The sequence below is a fragment of the Lampetra planeri genome, unplaced genomic scaffold (genome assembly GCF_965212315.1).
Source record: "Lampetra planeri unplaced genomic scaffold, kcLamPlan1.2.h2 scaffold_181, whole genome shotgun sequence".
Taxonomy (NCBI): Eukaryota; Metazoa; Chordata; class Hyperoartia; order Petromyzontiformes; family Petromyzontidae; genus Lampetra; species Lampetra planeri.
Genome location: NW_027614551.1, coordinates 1 through 18580, shown reverse-complemented (window position 1 = coordinate 18580; position 18580 = coordinate 1). Strand labels below are relative to the sequence as shown.

Sequence of the window (18580 nt, the reverse complement as noted above, 5' to 3'; positions counted from 1 at the left end):
CCACCCACCACCCCCCCCGCTCACCACCACCCACCACCCCCCACCCCGCTCACCGCCACCCACCACCCCCCACCCCGCTCACCGCCACCCACCACCCCCCACCCCGCTCACCGCCACCCACCACCCCCCCACCCCGCTCACCGCCACCCACCACCCCCCACCCCGCTCACCGCCACCCACCACCCCCCCCGCTCACCGCCACCCACCACCCCCCACCCCGCTCACCGCCACCCACCACCCCCCACCCCGCTCACCGCCACCCACCACCCCCCACCCCGCTCACCGCCACCCACCACCCCCCACCCCGCTCACCGCCACCCACCACCCCCCCGCTCACCGCCACCCACCACCCCCCCACCCCGCTCACCGCCACCCACCACCCCCCACCCCGCTCACCGCCACCCACCACCCCCCACCCCGCTCACCGCCACCCACCACCCCCCCACCCCGCTCACCGCCACCCCACCACCCCCCCGCTCACCGCCACCCACCACCCCCCCACCCCGCTCACCGCCACCCACCACCCCCCCACCCCGCTCACCGCCACCCACCACCCCCCACCCCGCTCACCGCCACCCACCACCCCCCCACCCCGCTCACCGCCACCCACCACCCCCCACCCCGCTCACCGCCACCCACCACCCCCCACCCCGCTCACCGCCACCCACCACCCCCCACCCCGCTCACCGCCACCCACCACCCCCCCCGCTCACCGCCACCCACCACCCCCCACCCCGCTCACCGCCACCCACCACCCCCCCGCTCACCGCCACCCACCACCCCCCCGCTCACCGCCACCCACCACCCCCCCCGCTCACCGCCACCCACCACCCCCCACCCCGCTCACCGCCACCCACCACCCCACCGCTCACTGACACCCACCACCCCGCTCACAGCCACCTTTGTCTCCCCGCCTCATGAGCACCACGGTGGCTAGGAGATGTTAACTACCTCGCCTGGTCTACAGGAGGTTGTGGGCTCGATCCCGACCCTGATGATGTCTGCTGCTGTATATTTGGAGTTTGCGTGTCTCTCTCTCCCCCCGTGGTGAGATGTTAACTACCTCGCCTGGTCTACAGGAGGCCGTGGGTTCGATCCCGACCCTGACGCCTGCTGCTGTATATTTGGAGTTTGCGTATCTCTCTCTCTCCCCGTGGTGAGATGTTAACTACCTTGCCCGGTATGCGGGTGGTCGTGGCTACGTGATCACCCACCCCCCTCTCACCTGCCACCTTTGTATCATCATCCTCATCACTGGCTTCGCGACCCCAACCCTCGTCTCTCCCTGATCGCTGGCTTCATGACTCCCCCCCCCCCCACACCTCCGTCTTTGTCTCCCTCCCCAGCTGTCGGCGCTGGTGGTGGGTTGCGTGCTGCGACTGCGTGCGGGTCTCGGCGACGCGGCGTTCCTGCAGCAGCTGCAGCACGCTGGCCTCCTCGTGTGCTTCGAGAGCCTCCTGAGCACCTACGGTGAGTACCCACCTATCCTCAAACTCTGTGCAAGGCCCCACCAAGATACTGTGGTACGGGAGCTCTTGTTTTCAGGAGCGAACTGGCGATCACGAATGACGGCTCGGCAACGTGTCACGTGGACATTTGTAGCAGCAGCAGCCAAATACTATGAAAGCGGTGACGTTGACTCTGAACGTAGAGGGGAAAAACTGGAGGACCCGGAGAAAAATCCACACCACCACGGAGAGAGAGGGAGAGACACGCAAACTCCAAATATACCACAGGCATCAGGGTCGGGATCGAACCCACGATCTCCTGTAGACCAGGCGAGGTAGTTAACATCTCACCACGGAGAGAGACACGCAAACTCCACATATACCGCAGGCATCAGGGTCGGGATCGAACCCACGACCTCCTGTATACCAGGCGAGGTAGTTAACATCTCACCACGGGGAGAGAGAGACACGCAAACTCAAAATACACAGCAGCAGGCGTCAGGGTCGGGATCGAACCCACGACCTCCTGTATACCAGGCGAGGTAGTTAACATCTCACCACGGGGAGAGAGAGACACGCAAACTCCAAATATACAGCAGCAAACGTCAGGGTCGGGATCGAACCCACGACCTCCTGTAGACCAGGCGAGGTAGTTAACATCTCACCACACAGAGAGAGAGAGACACGCAAACTCCAAATATACAGCAGCAGGCGTCAGGGTCTGGATCGAACCCACGACCTCCTGCATACCAGGCGAGGTAGTTAACATCTTACCATGGGGAGAGAGAGACACGCAAACTCCAAATATGCAGCAGCAGGCGTCAGGGTCTGGATCGAACCCACGACCTCCTGCATACCAGGCGAGGTAGTTAACATCTTACCATGGGGAGAGAGAGACACGCAAACTCCAAATATGCAGCAGCAGGCGTCAGGGTCTGGATCGAACCCACGACCTCCTGCATACCAGGCGAGGTAGTGTTATCTTGCGGTACCCCCGTCACACCAGGTGCCCGAGAATGTTGTGCACGCTGCAGCTCGCTAACGCTTTTGCCAGACGTCCCGTAGAGTAGCGAGTCGCACTAATCGAGCCTTGCTGATACCGTGTTAGTTGGCTATGTGACGACTCAATAGTGGTCGAATGTGCCCCACCCGCCTTCCTCTCGCTGCCTCCCACTCTGTCTCTCTCTGTCTGTCTGTCTCTCGCCGTGCGTAGGGGATGAGCAGGCGATGCTGGAGGACATGGCAGTGTCCGTGATGGACCTGTCTCACCGCGTCTCCCTGCGTCTCACCCTGTCGCCTCCCGGCTCCGAGGGGGACAGCCTGCTGCCGTCTCTGACAGAGGACGGGTAACTCGCACGCGCACGCAGTACAAAGATAAAGATCCCCCGCGTAGCCTCAACAGACTGTAGGGGCAAGTGCTGTTAGCGAGCAGCACCGATGAAGGCCGGAACGGCGCACGAGGGGGTGGGTGGCCATCACCACGCCCGGCCGCCTTTGTCTCCCCAGTGGCGATATTAACACGCCGCACCAGCTACTCAATTGAGGCTGAGTCGACCTAGGTGAGGCCCAGCACCGGTTCAGATAATCGTCACGGGTGTTGACGGCTGTGAGTGGGAATCGAACTCGGGTCGCCGGGTTCGCAGCGCAGCGTGGCGCTAACCCCCTGTGCCATCGCTGCCCACGCACACAGTACATGCACGCACGAACACGTGGTACACGCGCGGTACACACGCAGTACACATGCAGTACACACACAGTACACATGCAGCACACATACCGTACACACGCGGTACACACGCGGCACACACAGCACACGCACACAGCACACACACACAGCACACACACGCAGCACACACGCAGTACACGCAGCACACACGCAGTACACGCGCAGCACACACGCGGCAATACTCTCATCACGCGGCGCGTGCGGTGCGCGCAGGGAGGGCTGCGTGGTGAGCGTCCCTCTGCCCGCGGCGATGTTCCGCACGCTGCCCGAGCCCCTGAGAGACGGGGCCTTAGTCCCCGTCAGCAGCGCACTCTTCAGCATCGGCATCAACGAGCAGCAGACACTTGTCGAAAGGCGAGTCGCTCGCTCGCTCCACCACCTCGCTCCACCACCTCGCTCGCTCGCTCCACCACCTCGCTCCACCACCTCGCTCGCTCGCTCCACCACCTCGCTCCACCACCTCGCTCCACCACCTCGCTCGCTCGCTCCACCACCTCGCTCCACCACCTCGCTCGCTCGCTCCACCACCCACCACCTCGACCCCCACCAACCACCTCGCCCCCCACCCACCACGTCGCTCGCCCACCCACCACCTGTGTGTGTGTGTCTCTGTGTGTCTCTGTGTGTGTGTCTCTGTGTGTGAGTGTCTCTGTGTGTGTGTCTCTGTGTGAGTGTCTCTGTGTGTGTGTCTCTGTGTGTGCGGTGTCTCTGTGTGTGTCTCTGTGTGTGAGTGTCTCTGTGTGTGTGGTGGCTCTGTGTCTCAGTGTCTCCATGTCTTTGCACGTGGTGTCCGTGCGCGTCTCCGTGTCTCCGCGTGTAGGTTTCATGGGGACACGTCTCTGCAAGAGCAGCTGTGTGTTGAGAGCTGTGAGCGTCTGCGTGCCTACCACAAGCTTGCGTGCGCCTACCTGCCCTCCCGTGAGTAGCTCCCCGTACCTGCACGTGTGTGTGTATGTACCTGTGCATGTGTGTGCGTGTGTACCTGTGCGCGTGTGTGCGTGTGTACCTGTGCGCGTGTGTGCGTGTGTACCTGTGCATGTGTGAGCGTGTGTACTTGTGCGCGTGTGTGTGTGTGTACCTGTGCATGTGTGTGCGTGTGTACCTGTGCGCGTGTGTGTGTATGTACCTGTGCATGTGTGTGTGTGTACCTGTGCGCGTGTGTGTGTGTGTACCTGTGCATGTGTGAGCGTGTGTACCTGTGCGCGTGTGTGTGTGTGTGTACCTGTGCATGTGTGTGTGTGTGTGTGTACCTGTGCGCGTGTGTGTGTGTGTACCTGTGCATGTGTGTGCGTGTGTACCTGTGCGCGTGTGTGCGCGTGTACCTGTGCATGTGTGAGCGTGTGTACCTGTGCGCGTGTGTGTGTGTGTACCTGTGCGCGTGTGTGTGTGTGTACCTGTGCGCGTGTGTGTGTGTGTACCTGTGCGCGTGTGTGCGTGTGTGCGTGTGCGCGTGTGTGCGTGTGTGCGTGTACGGCCGGGCGTGGTGCTGGCCACCCACCGTCCTTGTGCGCAGAGCCGGCCATCATAGGTGCTTGCTAACAGCACTTGCCCCAACAGTCTGTTCAGGCCATATGGGGTATCTTTGTCTGTGTGTGTGGGGAGCGGTGGTTTAGCGGTTAGCGCTACGCTGCGCTACGAACCCGGTGACGTGGGTTCGATTCCCGCTCACGGCCAACACCAGTGACGATTATATGAACCGGTCCTGGGCCTCCCCTTGGTTGACTCAGCCTTAAATGAGTACCCGGTGCGGTGTGTAGTAAACATCGCCACTGGGGAGACAAAGGCGGCCGGGCGCGGCGCTGTCCACCCACCCCCTTGTTTGCCGTGCCGGCCTTCATAGGTGCTCGCTAACAGCACTTGCCCCAACAGTCTGTTCAGGCTACACGGGGGATCTTTGTTTTTTTTTCTTCGTGTGTGTCTGCACCTGGGGAGTGGTAACGCAGCGGCTACCGCGCCGTTCTCTACGAACCCGTCGACCCGAATTCTATTCCCGCTCGCGGCCAACACCGGTGACGATTACCCGTCCCGGTCGCGGGCCTCCCTGGGCGCGGCAAAAGTCGGCACGACCTCCTGTAGACCAGGCGAGGTAGTTAACATCTCACCACGGAGAGAGAGAGAGACGCAAACTCCAAATATACAGCAGCAGGCGTCGTCAGGGTCGGGATCGAACCCACGACCTCACCACGCCACCCACGTCGCACGCGCCCCAACCGGTCCGTCAAGGCTACGTGTGGGGGGGTCGGGGGCCGGGGTGGGGGGACCTTTGTCTTTGCAGCGGAGCCGCGGGGCGACGCTCCCCCCCCCTGGCTGCTGGCGCCCCCTCCCGGAGCTGCTGGAGGAGCTCGCCAAGTCGGCCGCCTCTCGGCGCAACAAGAACGTGCACGTCCTGCAGGTGGCCGCACAGGTGAGGGCCGCCCCCTGGACTCCCCCCCCCCCTCACCTTGCCACCCCTCACCTCACCCCTCACCACCCCTCACCTCACCCCTCACCACCCCTCACCGGCGCTCGCTGCCCCGCGCCCGCCCTCGATGACGCACGTCCGATGAGCACGGTTGGCCCACGCACGGCGCGAGAGAAGTTTTGACGCACTTTACTTGCCCCTCGCCTGCCCTCGCCATGCACTCACCTCGCCACCAATCAAGCTTATATCGGAGGTGCGCATGCGTGCGTGCGGTTAGCGCTACGCTGCGCTACGAACCCGGCTACCCAGGTTCGATTCCCGCTCACGGCCAACACCGGTGACGATTATCTGAACCGGCGCTGGGCCTCCCCTTGGTCGACTCGGCCTCAAACGAGTACCTGGTGCGGTGTGTAAACATCACCACTGGGGAGACAAAGGCGGTCGGGCGTGGTGCTAGCCACCCACCCCCTCGTGTGCCGTTCAGGTCTTCATAGATGCTCGCTTTACAGCACTTGCCCCAACAGTCTGTTGAGGCTATACGGGACATCTTTGTCTTTGTTTTTTGTACTTGCGTGTACCTGCATGTGCATGCGTATGTGTACGTGCGTGTGCACCTGCGTGTGCACGTGCGTGTGTACGTGCGTGTGTACGTGCGTGTGCACCTGCGTGTGCACGTGCGTGTGTACGTGCGTGTGTACGTGCGTGTGTACGTGCGTGTGCACGTGCGTGTGCACGTGCGTGTGAACGTGCGTGTGTACGTGCGTGTGCACGTGCGTGTGTACGTGCGTGTGAACGTGCGTGTGCACGTGCGTGTGAACGTGCGTGTGTACGTGCGTGTGCACGTGCGTGTGTACGTGCGTGTGAACGTGCGTGTGTACGTGCGTGTGCACGTGCGTGTGTACGTGCGTGTGCACGTGCGTGTGCACGTGCGTGTGCACGTGCGTGTGCACGTGCGTGTGTACGTGCGTGTGCACGTGCGTGTGTACGTGCGTGTGTATGTGCGTGTGCACGTGTGTGTGTGCACCTGCGTGTGCACGTGCGTGTGCACCTGCGTGTGCATGTGCGTGTGCACGTGCGTGTGTATGTGCGTGTGCACGTGCACACGCACGTGCGTGTGCACGTGCACACGCACGTGCGTGTGTACGTGCGTGTGTATGTGCGTGTGCACGTGCGTGTGCACGTGCATGTGCACGTGCGTGTGTATGTGCGTGTGCACGTGCATGTGCACGTGCGTGTGCACGTGCGTGTGCACGTGCACACGCACGTGCGTGTGTACGTGCGTGTGCACGTGCGTGTGCACGTGCGTGTGCACGTGCGTGTGCACGTGCGTGTGCACGTGCGTGTGTACGTGCGTGTGCACCTGCGTGTGCACCTGCGTGTGCACCTGCGTGTGCACCTGCGTGTGCGTGCGTGTGCACCTGCGTGTGCGTGCGTGTGCACCTGCGTGTGTGCATGTGTATGTGTCCGTACGTGCGTGCATGTGTACGTGCGTGTGGCGTGTGTGAGTGTGCGTGTGTACGTGCGTGTGTACGTGCGTGTCCACGTGCGTGTGCACGTGTGTGTACGTGTGTGTGCATGTGTATGTGTCCGTACGTGCGTGCATGTGTACATGCGTCCTTGTGTGTACGTGCGTCCGCGTGTGCACCTGCGTGTGCACCTGCGTGTGCACCTGCGTGTGCACCTGCGTGTGTACCTGCGTGTGCGCGTGTGTGTGTACCTGCGTGTGCACCTGCGTGTGTACCTGCGTGTGCGCGTGTGTGTGTGCACGCGTGTGCGCGTGTGTGTGTGCACCTGCGTGTGTACCTGCGTGTGCACGTGCGTGTGTACCTGCGTGTGCGCGTGTGTGTGTGCACGCGTGTGTGTGTGTGCACCTGCGTGTGCGCGTACAGGTGTGCCAGCGGCTGCGTGGCGTACGCGTGACGAGCTGCAAGAGCGCCAAGGACCGCACGGCCATGTCGGTGACGCTGGAGCAGTGCGCTCTGCTCAGGGACCGCCACGGGCTCCCGGCCTCCACCTTCTCTGCGGCCCTCAACTGCATGCGCAGGTGGGCAGTGCGGGTGGGGGAGGGTGACTTGTTGTGGCTATAACAACTCTTAAACTCTGTTGCTAGTTTACAAGGTGAAGCCCACTGAGATATTTAGCTCTTTCCAGAAGTGACCTGGCCACAAGTATCGTCAGCGTGGATGTTCGTAGCAGCCAAATAATTCTCAAACGCGCGACGTCGATTTTAAATGTGGAGGGCAAAACTGGAGGATGCGGAGACAAATCCACGCGACCACGCGGAGAGAGAGAGAGAGAGAGACACGCAGACTCCAAATATACAGCAGCAGGCGTCAGGGTCGGGATCGAACCCACGACCTCCTGTAGACCACGCGAGGTAGTTAACATCTCACCACGGAGAGAGAGAGACACGCAAACTCCAAATATACAGCAGGCGTCGTCAGGGTCGGGATCGAACCCACGACCTCCTGTAGACCAGGCGAGGTAGTTAACATCTCACCACGGGGAGAGAGAGAGACACGCAAACTCCAAATATACAGCAGGCATCGTCGGGGTTTAGATCGAACCCACGACCTCCTGTAGACCAGGCGAGATAGTTAACATCTCACCGGTGGTGAGTGCGCCGTACCGTGCCGGCCTTCGCAGGTGCCGCTCGCTAACGACACTCTGTTGATGGCTATGCTGGGGATGGGGGGTGGGGGGAACGGGGTTGCACCTTTGTCTTTGTCCAGTGAGGGCTGCCGGCTGGAGAACGCTGCCAAGAACGTGGGCTGTCGACGCTACGCGTTCCACACGCTGCAGCTGGCCACCTTCCCGCGCTTCTACCGGCCACCCGAGGGGACGTACGGGAAGGTGGACACGTGAAGCGGTGGCGGTGGCGGTGGTGGCGGTGGTGGCGGTGGTGGGGGCGGTGAGAGCCAGCAGGCGACCGCCATGCGGCAGTGGGACGGACACGGCACGTTGCTATCGTGCACGCTCTGTGCGGGTCTGCGTTGTCGCCTCCTGTGGAAGGGAACGTTTCAGAGGCCGAGGCAAGGCCACATCCACCCAGCCTTGTCCGGGTCTGCGTTGTCGACTTCTGTGGAAGGGAACGTTTCAGAGGCGAGGCAAGGCCACATCCACCCACCCCTGTCCAGGTCTTTGTTGTTGATTCCTGTGGAAGGGAACGTTTCATATCCCAGCCCATGGCAAGGCCACAACCACCCACCCCTGTCCAGGTCTTTGTTGTCGCCTTCTGTGTAAGGGAACTTTCAGAGGCATGGCAAGGCCACAACCCTCCCTGTCCAGGACTTTGTTGTTGATTCCTGTGGAAGGGAAAGTTTCAGAGGCATGGCAAGGCCACAACCACCCCCTCTCACACCCTTCCCCCTGCCCGCTGGGTGGGTGTTGGCCGGTGAGGGAGTTGGAGAGATGATTGCCCTGCGAGTGATTTGCGGGTGACGTGATTGTACTGTTGTGTCGAACGAGGAGCAAACGTCACAGGGTGTGCCTAACCCTCACAATCTCTCACCCTCACTACCCCTCACTAATCCTCACTAACTCTACCCCATACCCCTAACCCTCACTAACTCTCACCCACACTAATCCTCACTAACCCTCACTAACTCTAACCCTCACTAACCCTCTCTAATTCTCACTAACTCTACCATTAACCCTCACTACCCCTAACCCTCTAACGCTACCACTAACTCTAACCCTCACTAACTCTACCCTCACTAACTCTACCTCTATCTCTAACCCTCACTAACTCTACCACTCACTAACTCTCACCCTCACCCTCACTAACCCTCTTCACCCTCACTAATCTCTACCCCTCACCCTCACTGCCCCTAACCCTCACTAACTCTACCACTAACCCTCACTACCCCTAACCCTCTCGTAACCCTAACCCTCACTGACTCTACCACTATCCCTGACCCACACTAACCCTACATATAACCCTATCACTCACCCTGACCCACACTAACCCTTAACCTACCCCTACCTACACTAACTCTTCACTAAACGTTACCCTTACTATCCCTAACACTAATCACGAAACCCAAATCCGACCGCTGACACACACTACCCCAACTGGCTCCTATTAACCATCATTCTACACAACCCTGACCCACACCACCCCACCCCTACCCATACTTCTCCGCACCCTGCCCCTCTTCTCTCTCTACCCTACTGCATATCAACTCCACCTAACTCTACCCCATTGCGTACCCCTCAAGTCCCTAACAGTCCACACGTAGCTACAATATAGTCACAATGAGTAACATACACCCACCCTACACCCCTACCCCTACCACTACCCCTACCCCACACTACCCGTTCCTGTAAAGTCCAATCCAGAACCCCTACCCACCATACCCCTACCCCACCATCCCTAAAATATCAGGTAAAGTTAACAATACAGTAACCACTAACCCCTACCCCACACTACCCTACCCCACCTTACCCTACCCCACACTACCCATTCTACCCCACCCTACCTCTACCCCACCTTACCCCTACCCCTACCCACACTCCCCATACCCTAACCCACGTCCACACTACCCCATTCTACCCCACCCTACCTCTCTTACCCCACTTCCCCTACCCCACACGTACCCTCCATACCCTAACCCTACCCCATACTACCCACCCTACCCCACCCTACCCCTAACCCTACCCCACACTACCCCTACCCCACACTCCCATTCTACCCACCCTACCCCTACCCCACCTTACCCCTACCCCTACCCCACACTACCCCACCATACCCCTAACCCTACCCCTACTACCCCACCCTACCCCACCCTACCCCCTAACCCTACCCCACACCTACCCCTACCCCACACTACCCCCATTCTACCCCACCCTACCTCTACCCCACCTTACCCCTACCCCACACTACCCCACCATACCCCTAACCCTACCCCACACTACCCCACCCTACCCCACCCTACCCCTACCCCACACTACCCCAGCCTACCCCACCCTACCCCTACCCCACCTTACCCCACACTACCCCACCATACCCCTAACCCTACTCCACACTACCCCATTCTACCCCACCCTACCCCACCCTACCCCACCCTACCCCTACCCCACACTACCCCATTCTACCCCACCCTACCCCTCCCCCACCCTACCCCTACCCCACACTACCCCACCATACCCCTAACCCTACCCCTACCCCACACTACCCCACCATACCCCTAACCCTACTCCACACTACCCCATTCTACCCCACCCTACCCCACCCTACCCCACCCTACCCCTACCCCACACTACCCCATTCTACCCCACCCTACCCCTACCCCACCCTACCCCTACCCCACACTACCCCACCATACCCCTAACCCTACCCCTACCCCACACTACCCCACCATACCCCTAACCCTACTCCACACTACCCCATTCTACCCCACCCTACCCCACCCTACCCCACCCTACCCCTACCCCACACTACCCCATTCTACCCCACCCTACCCCTACCCCACCCTACCCCTACCCCACACTACCCCACCATACCCCTAACCCTACCCCTACCCCACACTACCCCACCATACCCCTAACCCTACTCCACACTACCCCATTCTACCCCACCCTACCCCACCCTACCCCACCCTACCCCTACCCCACACTACCCCATTCTACCCCACCCTACCCCTACCCCACCCTACCCCTACCCCACACTACCCCACCATACCCCTAACCCTACCCCTACCCCACACTACCCCACCATACCCCTAACCCTACTCCACACTACCCCATTCTACCCCACCCTACCCCACCCTACCCCACCCTACCCCTACCCCACACTACCCCATTCTACCCCACCCTACCCCTACCCCACCCTACCCCTACCCCACACTACCCCACCATACCCCTAACCCTACCCCTACCCCACACTACCCCACCATACCCCTAACCCTACTCCACACTACCCCATTCTACCCCACCCTACCCCACCCTACCCCACCCTACCCCTACCCCACACTACCCCATTCTACCCCACCCTACCCCTACCCCACCCTACCCCTACCCCACACTACCCCACCATACCCCTAACCCTACCCCTACCCCACACTACCCCACCATACCCCTAACCCTACTCCACACTACCCCATTCTACCCCACCCTACCCCACCCTACCCCACCCTACCCCTACCCCACACTACCCCATTCTACCCCACCCTACCCCTACCCCACCCTACCCCTACCCCACACTACCCCACCATACCCCTAACCCTACCCCTACCCCACACTACCCCACCATACCCCTAACCCTACTCCACACTACCCCATTCTACCCCACCCTACCCCACCCTACCCCACCCTACCCCTACCCCACCCTACCCCTACCCCACACTACCCCACCATACCCCTAACCCTACCCCTACCCCACACTACCCCACCATACCCCTAACCCTACTCCACACTACCCCATTCTACCCCACCCTACCCCACCCTACCCCACCCTACCCCTACCCCACACTACCCCATTCTACCCCACCCTACCCCTACCCCACCCTACCCCTACCCCACACTACCCCACCATACCCCTAACCCTACCCCACACACAGGCTCGGCGTTCACCTTGATTTGCTTTGGTTATTACCACCGGACGTCATCATAATGATCTCAATAAACGCGTGAACCAACCCAGACTCACCCGCCTCTCTCCCATACCCACCCCTGCACTCTCCTTTCAACAATAACAGTTTGTTCTTTTTCGGGAAATACATTTCCATTTTACACATCGCCCCTTCCCTCCTGCCCAGTGCATCGCTATCGGCAGCTCCTGTGAGCCGTCACTCACTCGCACGTTTGAGCTCAACGCGGTACAAACACTAACTCCGGGACCGGCTTCCACTCTCTGCAGTCACATCAGCAGTCCGGGAGGGTGGTGGGGTGAAAGTTTGGTGCGAATAGCAATGATCGTCTGCTGATAGATTGTTGGATGGGTGTGTGGGTGGATGCATTGGCTGTTGGGTGAATGGATCGGTGGGTGGATGGATTGGTGAGTGGGTGGATTGGTGGGTGGATGGATTGGTGGGTGAGTGGATGCATTGGCGGTTGGGTGAATGGATCGGTAGGTAGGTGGGTGGATTGGTGGGTGGGTGGGTGGATGGATTGGTGGGTGGGTGGATGCATTGGCTGTTGGGTGGATGGATTGGTGGGTGGGTGGATGGATGGGTGGGTGGATCGGTGGGTGGGTGGATGGATGTGTGGGTGGATGGGTTGGTGGGTGGATGGGTTGGTGGGTGGATGCATTGGCGGTTGGGTGAATGGATCGGTGGGTGGGTGGATCGTTTGGTGGGTGGGTGGATTGGTGGGTGAATGGATCGTTTGGTGGGTGGATGGATTGGTGGGTGAATGGATTGGTGGGTGGGTGGATGGGTTGGTGGGTGGATGGATTGGTGGGTGGATGGGTCGTTTGGTGGGTAGATGGATTGGTGGGTAGATGGATTGGTGGGTGGATGGATTGGTGGGTGAATGGATCGTTTGGTGGGTGGATGGATTGATGGGTGGATGGATTGGTGGGTGGGTGGATGGTTTGGTGGGTGGATGGATTGGTGGGTGGATGGGTCGTTTGGTGGGTAGATGGATTGGTGGGTGGATGGATTGGTGGGTGAATGGATCGTTTGGTGGGTGGATGGATTGATGGGTGGATGGATTGGTGGGTGGATGGGTCGTTTGGTGGGTAGATGGATTGGTGGGTGGATGGATTGGTGGGTGAATGGATCGTTTGGTGGGTGGATGGATTGATGGGTGGATGGATTGGTGGGTGGGTGGATCGTTTGGTGGGTGGGTGGATTGGTGGGTGAATGGATCGTTTGGTGGGTGGATGGATTGGTGGGTGGGTGGATTGGTGGGTGGATGGGTGGGCTGGGGGTTACTGGGTGCACTGACAGGCGTGATGAGTGGCTCTTGCGACACGACGAACGATGTGCAGTTCTTACGCAACTGGTTAAGCAACTTTGGGAACTTGGGCGCTTTTCTCTCTCCCTCTGTGAGTGCGAGAATGTTATCCCCCAGGCTGCTGTGGTAGTGTCACGTTTGTTCAAAACACCAAACTGAAACCTTTTGCAATGAATCATGTCGGCATTAATCACAAATACTGCATTGTCTTTGAAACCGCTGTGCCACATCCTATCAGATGCACTGCATTCTGGGAGTGTATCGTATCAACAGCATTGGTTTTGACATTTCAGTGTCTCATCAGCAGTGCCGGGCTTGCATGGGACCGATGCTGGTGACCTGCCAGATGTTTACAGGCAGAAACCGGTTTCGACATTTCAGTTTCTCATCAGCAGACGAATGTTTAATTGAAAAATAAAACGGGTAAAAAACAAGTTTTTTTAATGCGCGCACGCCCACACTTTTATTTGCACTCAAAATTAGAACATTCAGTCATTTGACCTCAGAATTAATCAAATTTGATGTGCTCTGTAAACGTGGGTGGCTTGCATGCAGACAATCAAACCCCCCCCCCTCACACACACCAACCACATGGCCGGTGATTCTGATTCCAAGGTTGCGGTTGACCGTCGGAGTTTGGCACTCGTCATATTCATCTCCAGCAATGGAATCGATTCTCCTGGGATCGATTCCCCGTGACAATCAGGAGGGGATCAGGAGTAGGGGGGGAGGTGGGGGGGGGAGGTGGCCGGCTGGGGGGGTCTTTATTTAGCGAGGCTGCCGACTGGTGGCACTTCACTCGGAGCAGACATGGCTACAGGTGAGGTGTGGCTCACGCGTGTCAGCGCTCTCTCTCTCGCTCGCTCGCTCGCTCGTGAGCACTCACTCCTGTGTGAACTGTCACTCGTGTGAGCTCTCTCACACACAGGTGAACATTCACACAGGTGAGCGTGTCACACACACGTGGGTGAGCGTGTCACACACGTGGGTGAGCGTGTCACGTGGGTGAGCGTATCACACACACGTGGGTGAGCGTGTCACGTGGGTGAGTGTGTCACACACACGCGGGTGAGCTGTCACATGTGTGAGTGTGTCACAACACGGGTGATGTGTCACACACACACGTGTGAGCGTGTCACGTGGGTGAGCGTGTCACAACACGGGTGAGTGGTGGGTCGCTGAGTCACGGGGGCTCAACCTCGGTGACGGGATTGTGGGGGGTGGGGGTCGTGAGGGGGTGGGGGTCGTGAGGGGGTGGGGGTCGTGAGGGGGTGGGGGTCGTGAGGGGGTGGGGGTCGTGAGGGGGTGGGGGTCGTGAGGGGGTGGGGGTCGTGAGGGGGTGAGGGGGTGGGACTCTACCGCATTTGGGGTCCCGGACTACCATCCAAAGTCCGAGATTCGGGTCGGGTCCCCTCGGCGTTCCGACGCGGTCCAATATCCGGCGTCTCGAGCGGGCAGCCGCGTGCTCTTACCTTCATACAATACGCGTGCTACACGTTCCTATGGCGGGGACGAGTCCGTCCGCAGGGAGGGCTGATGGGCTGAGTCACGGGTCTCCGTTTCGAATCAACGTGCGTTTTTAAGAGTATTTGCCTGCGATGCATTTCGCTGAGCTGGAACCGTTCGTGGCCAGGTGGCTTCTATTATAAAAGCGCGGCGTTTCGTTTGTCCGTCAACTCAATCATAAGGGAGCCTTTCAGAAAGTTTTAGAAAGTGGACCTCCCCCCCAAACTCCGCATGTGGCGGTGAACAGTTGACGCAACAGAGTCATATAACTTCAACCGAGAAGATGGATAGAAATTGAGCAATAATTGGGAGGATGTTATTATAGTAATATGTGTTTACCCTTTCAACTGGTACAAAAACTGACACCTTTATACAAGGCATCATGTTTGCAATAACCACAACACAAGCAGTCAAAATGTAAACAAAAAGAAACAACTCTGATAATGATAATGATATGCACTGTCCTTGAAGTTGATTGGTCCACACCCGAGACAGCTTTTCTTAGAGCCTAGTCTCCATTGGTGTTGGACCAGATGACGCCAAAAGGCGTACAACTTCAAGGACAGTGCATATCATTATCATGATCAGAGTTGTTTCTTTTTGTTTGCATTTTGACTGCTTGTGTTGCGGTTATTGCAAACATGATGCCTTGTATAAAGGTGTCAGTTTTTGTACCAGTTGAAAGGGTTAAAACCTATGACTCTATTTTGCCACTGGTAAAGGAGATGTCTCACAGGATGTTATTAACCAGGTAAAACCATAACTGCTTTATGGTTGTTGTCTATCATATCTGCCGGGTACTCGTCTATTTTTCCGAGTTAATTTCCCTCCCCCGCATCCCCAGCGTTTGGCATTGTTGCTGCATTGGCATTGCTGCTGCATTGGCATTGCTGCTGCATAGGCATTGTTGCTGCATTGGCATTGTTGCTGCATTGTCATTGTTGCTGCATTGGCATTGTTGCTGCATTGGCATTGTTGCTGCATTGGCATTGCTGCTGCATTGGCATTGTTGCTGCATTGGCATTGTTGCTGCATTGGCGTTGTTGCTGCATAGGCATTGTTGCTGCATTGGCATTGCTGCTGCATTGGCATTGTTGCTGCATTGGCATTGCTGCTGCATTGGCATTGTTGCTGCATTGGCATTGTTGCTGCATTGGCATTGCTGCTGCATTGGCATTGTTGCTGCATTGGCATTGCTGCTGCATTGGCATTGCTGCTGCATTGGCATTGTTGCTGCATTGGCATTGTTGCTGCATTGGCGTTGTTGCTGCATAGGCATTGTTGCTGCATTGGCATTGCTGCTGCATTGGCATTGCTGCTGCATTGGCATTGTTGCTGCATTGGCATTGCTGCTGCATTGGCATTGTTGCTGCATTGGCATTGCTGCTGCATTGGCATTGCTGCTGCATTGGCATTGTTGCTGCATTGGCATTGCTGCTGCATTGGCATTGTTGCTGCATTGGCATTGCTGCTGCATTGGCATTGCTGCTGCATTGGAATTGCTGCTGCATTGGCATTGTTGCTGCATTGGCATTGTTGCTGCATTGGCGTTGTTGCTGCATAGGCATTGTTGCTGCATTGGCATTGCTGCTGCATTGGCATTGTTGCTGCATTGGCATTGCTGCTGCATTGGCATTGTTGCTGCATAGGCATTGCTGCTGCATTGGCATTGTTGCTGCATTGGCATTGTTGCTGCATTGGCATTGTTGCTGCAATGGTACTCGTGCACCGCCCATGCTTCTGCTGTTGTTGGTGCACTTGGGCTACGCCCATCTCCAAACCCTTATAAACAGTTTGCCTTTAGAGGGTAACTCCTTTGCCTGATGACGACCGCTTGTGTTGCGATCAAAACACACTTCTTTTACTTGCACAGTAAAGTAATTGTTTTTTTCATTTGCTATACAGCCGGATAATAACGACAAATCGCTAACCTTAAACACCCAGTCGTTCATAAAAGTCGAAGGCGGTATAGTACTATAGTCATAGAGCGAGTGCAAAATCACTGAACCGGAATTGATAGCTTGAAAGCATTTAGCGCGGGGCCCTTGAAAGTGCGGGGCCCGTAGCATATGTGGCTACTTTAGCTTCTAGGATAATATAATCCGGCACTGCTACACACCCTACATACAACAGAGTCAGTAGTCAGTTTAACACGTAGGCTTTCGCGACCAATATTATTCATAATCAACGTTTTTGGCGAATTGCCCGATGATGCTGGATGCAATTGCCAGCGAAACGTCGTACTACTCAAAAACTTGTAAATGTTGTGGTTTCACGCTTCAACACACCGGTGGGCTAAAGCAGTGAACTATTTTGTCTTTTGTCAACGTGACACTTTTTTACTGATTGGTCGTGTCGGGTGTTGGAGGGTTACGACACATTTATAAATAACGCGATCTAAGCCCAAAAACGTTGATTATGAGAGTCCGTAGTATCTGCACACATTGAGTGAGGGAGGGGGGGGGGATAGGAGGACATCGGTGAGGACGAAGATGCGAGACACCAAGTGGCTCAGAAGCCCTCTGCAGGAGCTAGCGAATAAGAGAGCCGAAGGCAGCACAAATTGTCGTCTGAAAAAAAACATCTGTACAGCTCACTGGGCCTTAACTGGTCGTTTAGCGAGTTTAGAAGCTTCTTGGGCTAGCGCCAGAGGTCGCAACCGGGTACCCGATACCCGTACCCTACCCGATACCCGGCTACCCGTACCCGGCCGGGTACGGGTACCCGTTTGCGACCCTGGTGCGGCCGGGTACGGGTACGGGTAAGGAATCAAAACCCGTTTGCGACCTCTGGCATGCGAGCCACGTGACTCAACCGACGCAGCCTCGCCTGCCAGAGGAGTCCACTGACGATGGGGACTGTGTTTCCAGATCTCTCAAAGATTCGTGAGCTCCTCACACATAAACCGAGGGATGGATCGTAGGCAGGCCCGCCTGAATGTTTCAAACCGGAGCAGGCGTTCATTTAAAAGGCTCCACGTTTCGCAAGCATAGAGGCATCACAGTAGCCGAGAAGACCCAGAGTAGCAAGATTAATATATTCATAATCAACGTGTTTGAGTTTAGATCGCGTTATTTATAAATGTGTCGTAACCCTCCACCACTCGACACGGCCAATCAGTAAAAAAGTGTCACGTTGACAAAAGACAAATAGTTCACTACTTTAGCCCACCGGTGTGTTGAAGCGTGAAACCACAACATTTAAAAAAAAAAATTGTAAATGTTGTGGTTTCACGCTTTAACACACCGGTGGGCTAAACCAGTGAACTATTTGTCTTTGTCAACGTGACACTTTTTTACTGATTGGCCGTGTCGGGTGGTGGAGGGTTACGACACATTTATAAATAACGCGATCTAACACCCAAAACGTTGATTATGAATAATATTGGTCGCGAAAGCCTACGTGTTAAAGATTAATATATTCTTCCGCCAGACTGATTCGGAGTTGAGACCTCCACTGCATAAGAACAACTGGCCAGGGCATGGGAAACTCCTCCAAATCTCAGGGTACGGGAAACTCCTCCAACTCTCTCCACGACTGCCCAGGGGTACGGGAACTCTTCCAAACTGTCTCCACGACTGCCCCCAGAACTCGTGGGGG

General features: G+C 57.6%; 1 protein-coding gene across 1 annotated transcript in view; it reads left to right on the top strand.

The window, feature by feature from the left end:
• LOC144739956 (inositol polyphosphate-4-phosphatase type I A-like) overlaps positions 1-9121 on the top strand; it is a 54764-nt gene extending 45643 nt beyond the window's left edge. Inside the window, 8 exon segments of the mRNA XM_078622842.1 lie at positions 1347-1470; positions 2662-2794; positions 3388-3528; positions 3995-4092; positions 5450-5481; positions 5483-5578; positions 7465-7619; positions 8308-9121. Coding sequence (XP_078478968.1) covers positions 1347-1470; positions 2662-2794; positions 3388-3528; positions 3995-4092; positions 5450-5481; positions 5483-5578; positions 7465-7619; positions 8308-8440 — 912 coding nt within the window. The 3' untranslated portion in view covers positions 8441-9121.
• Positions 9122-18580: the final 9459 nt, after the last annotated feature.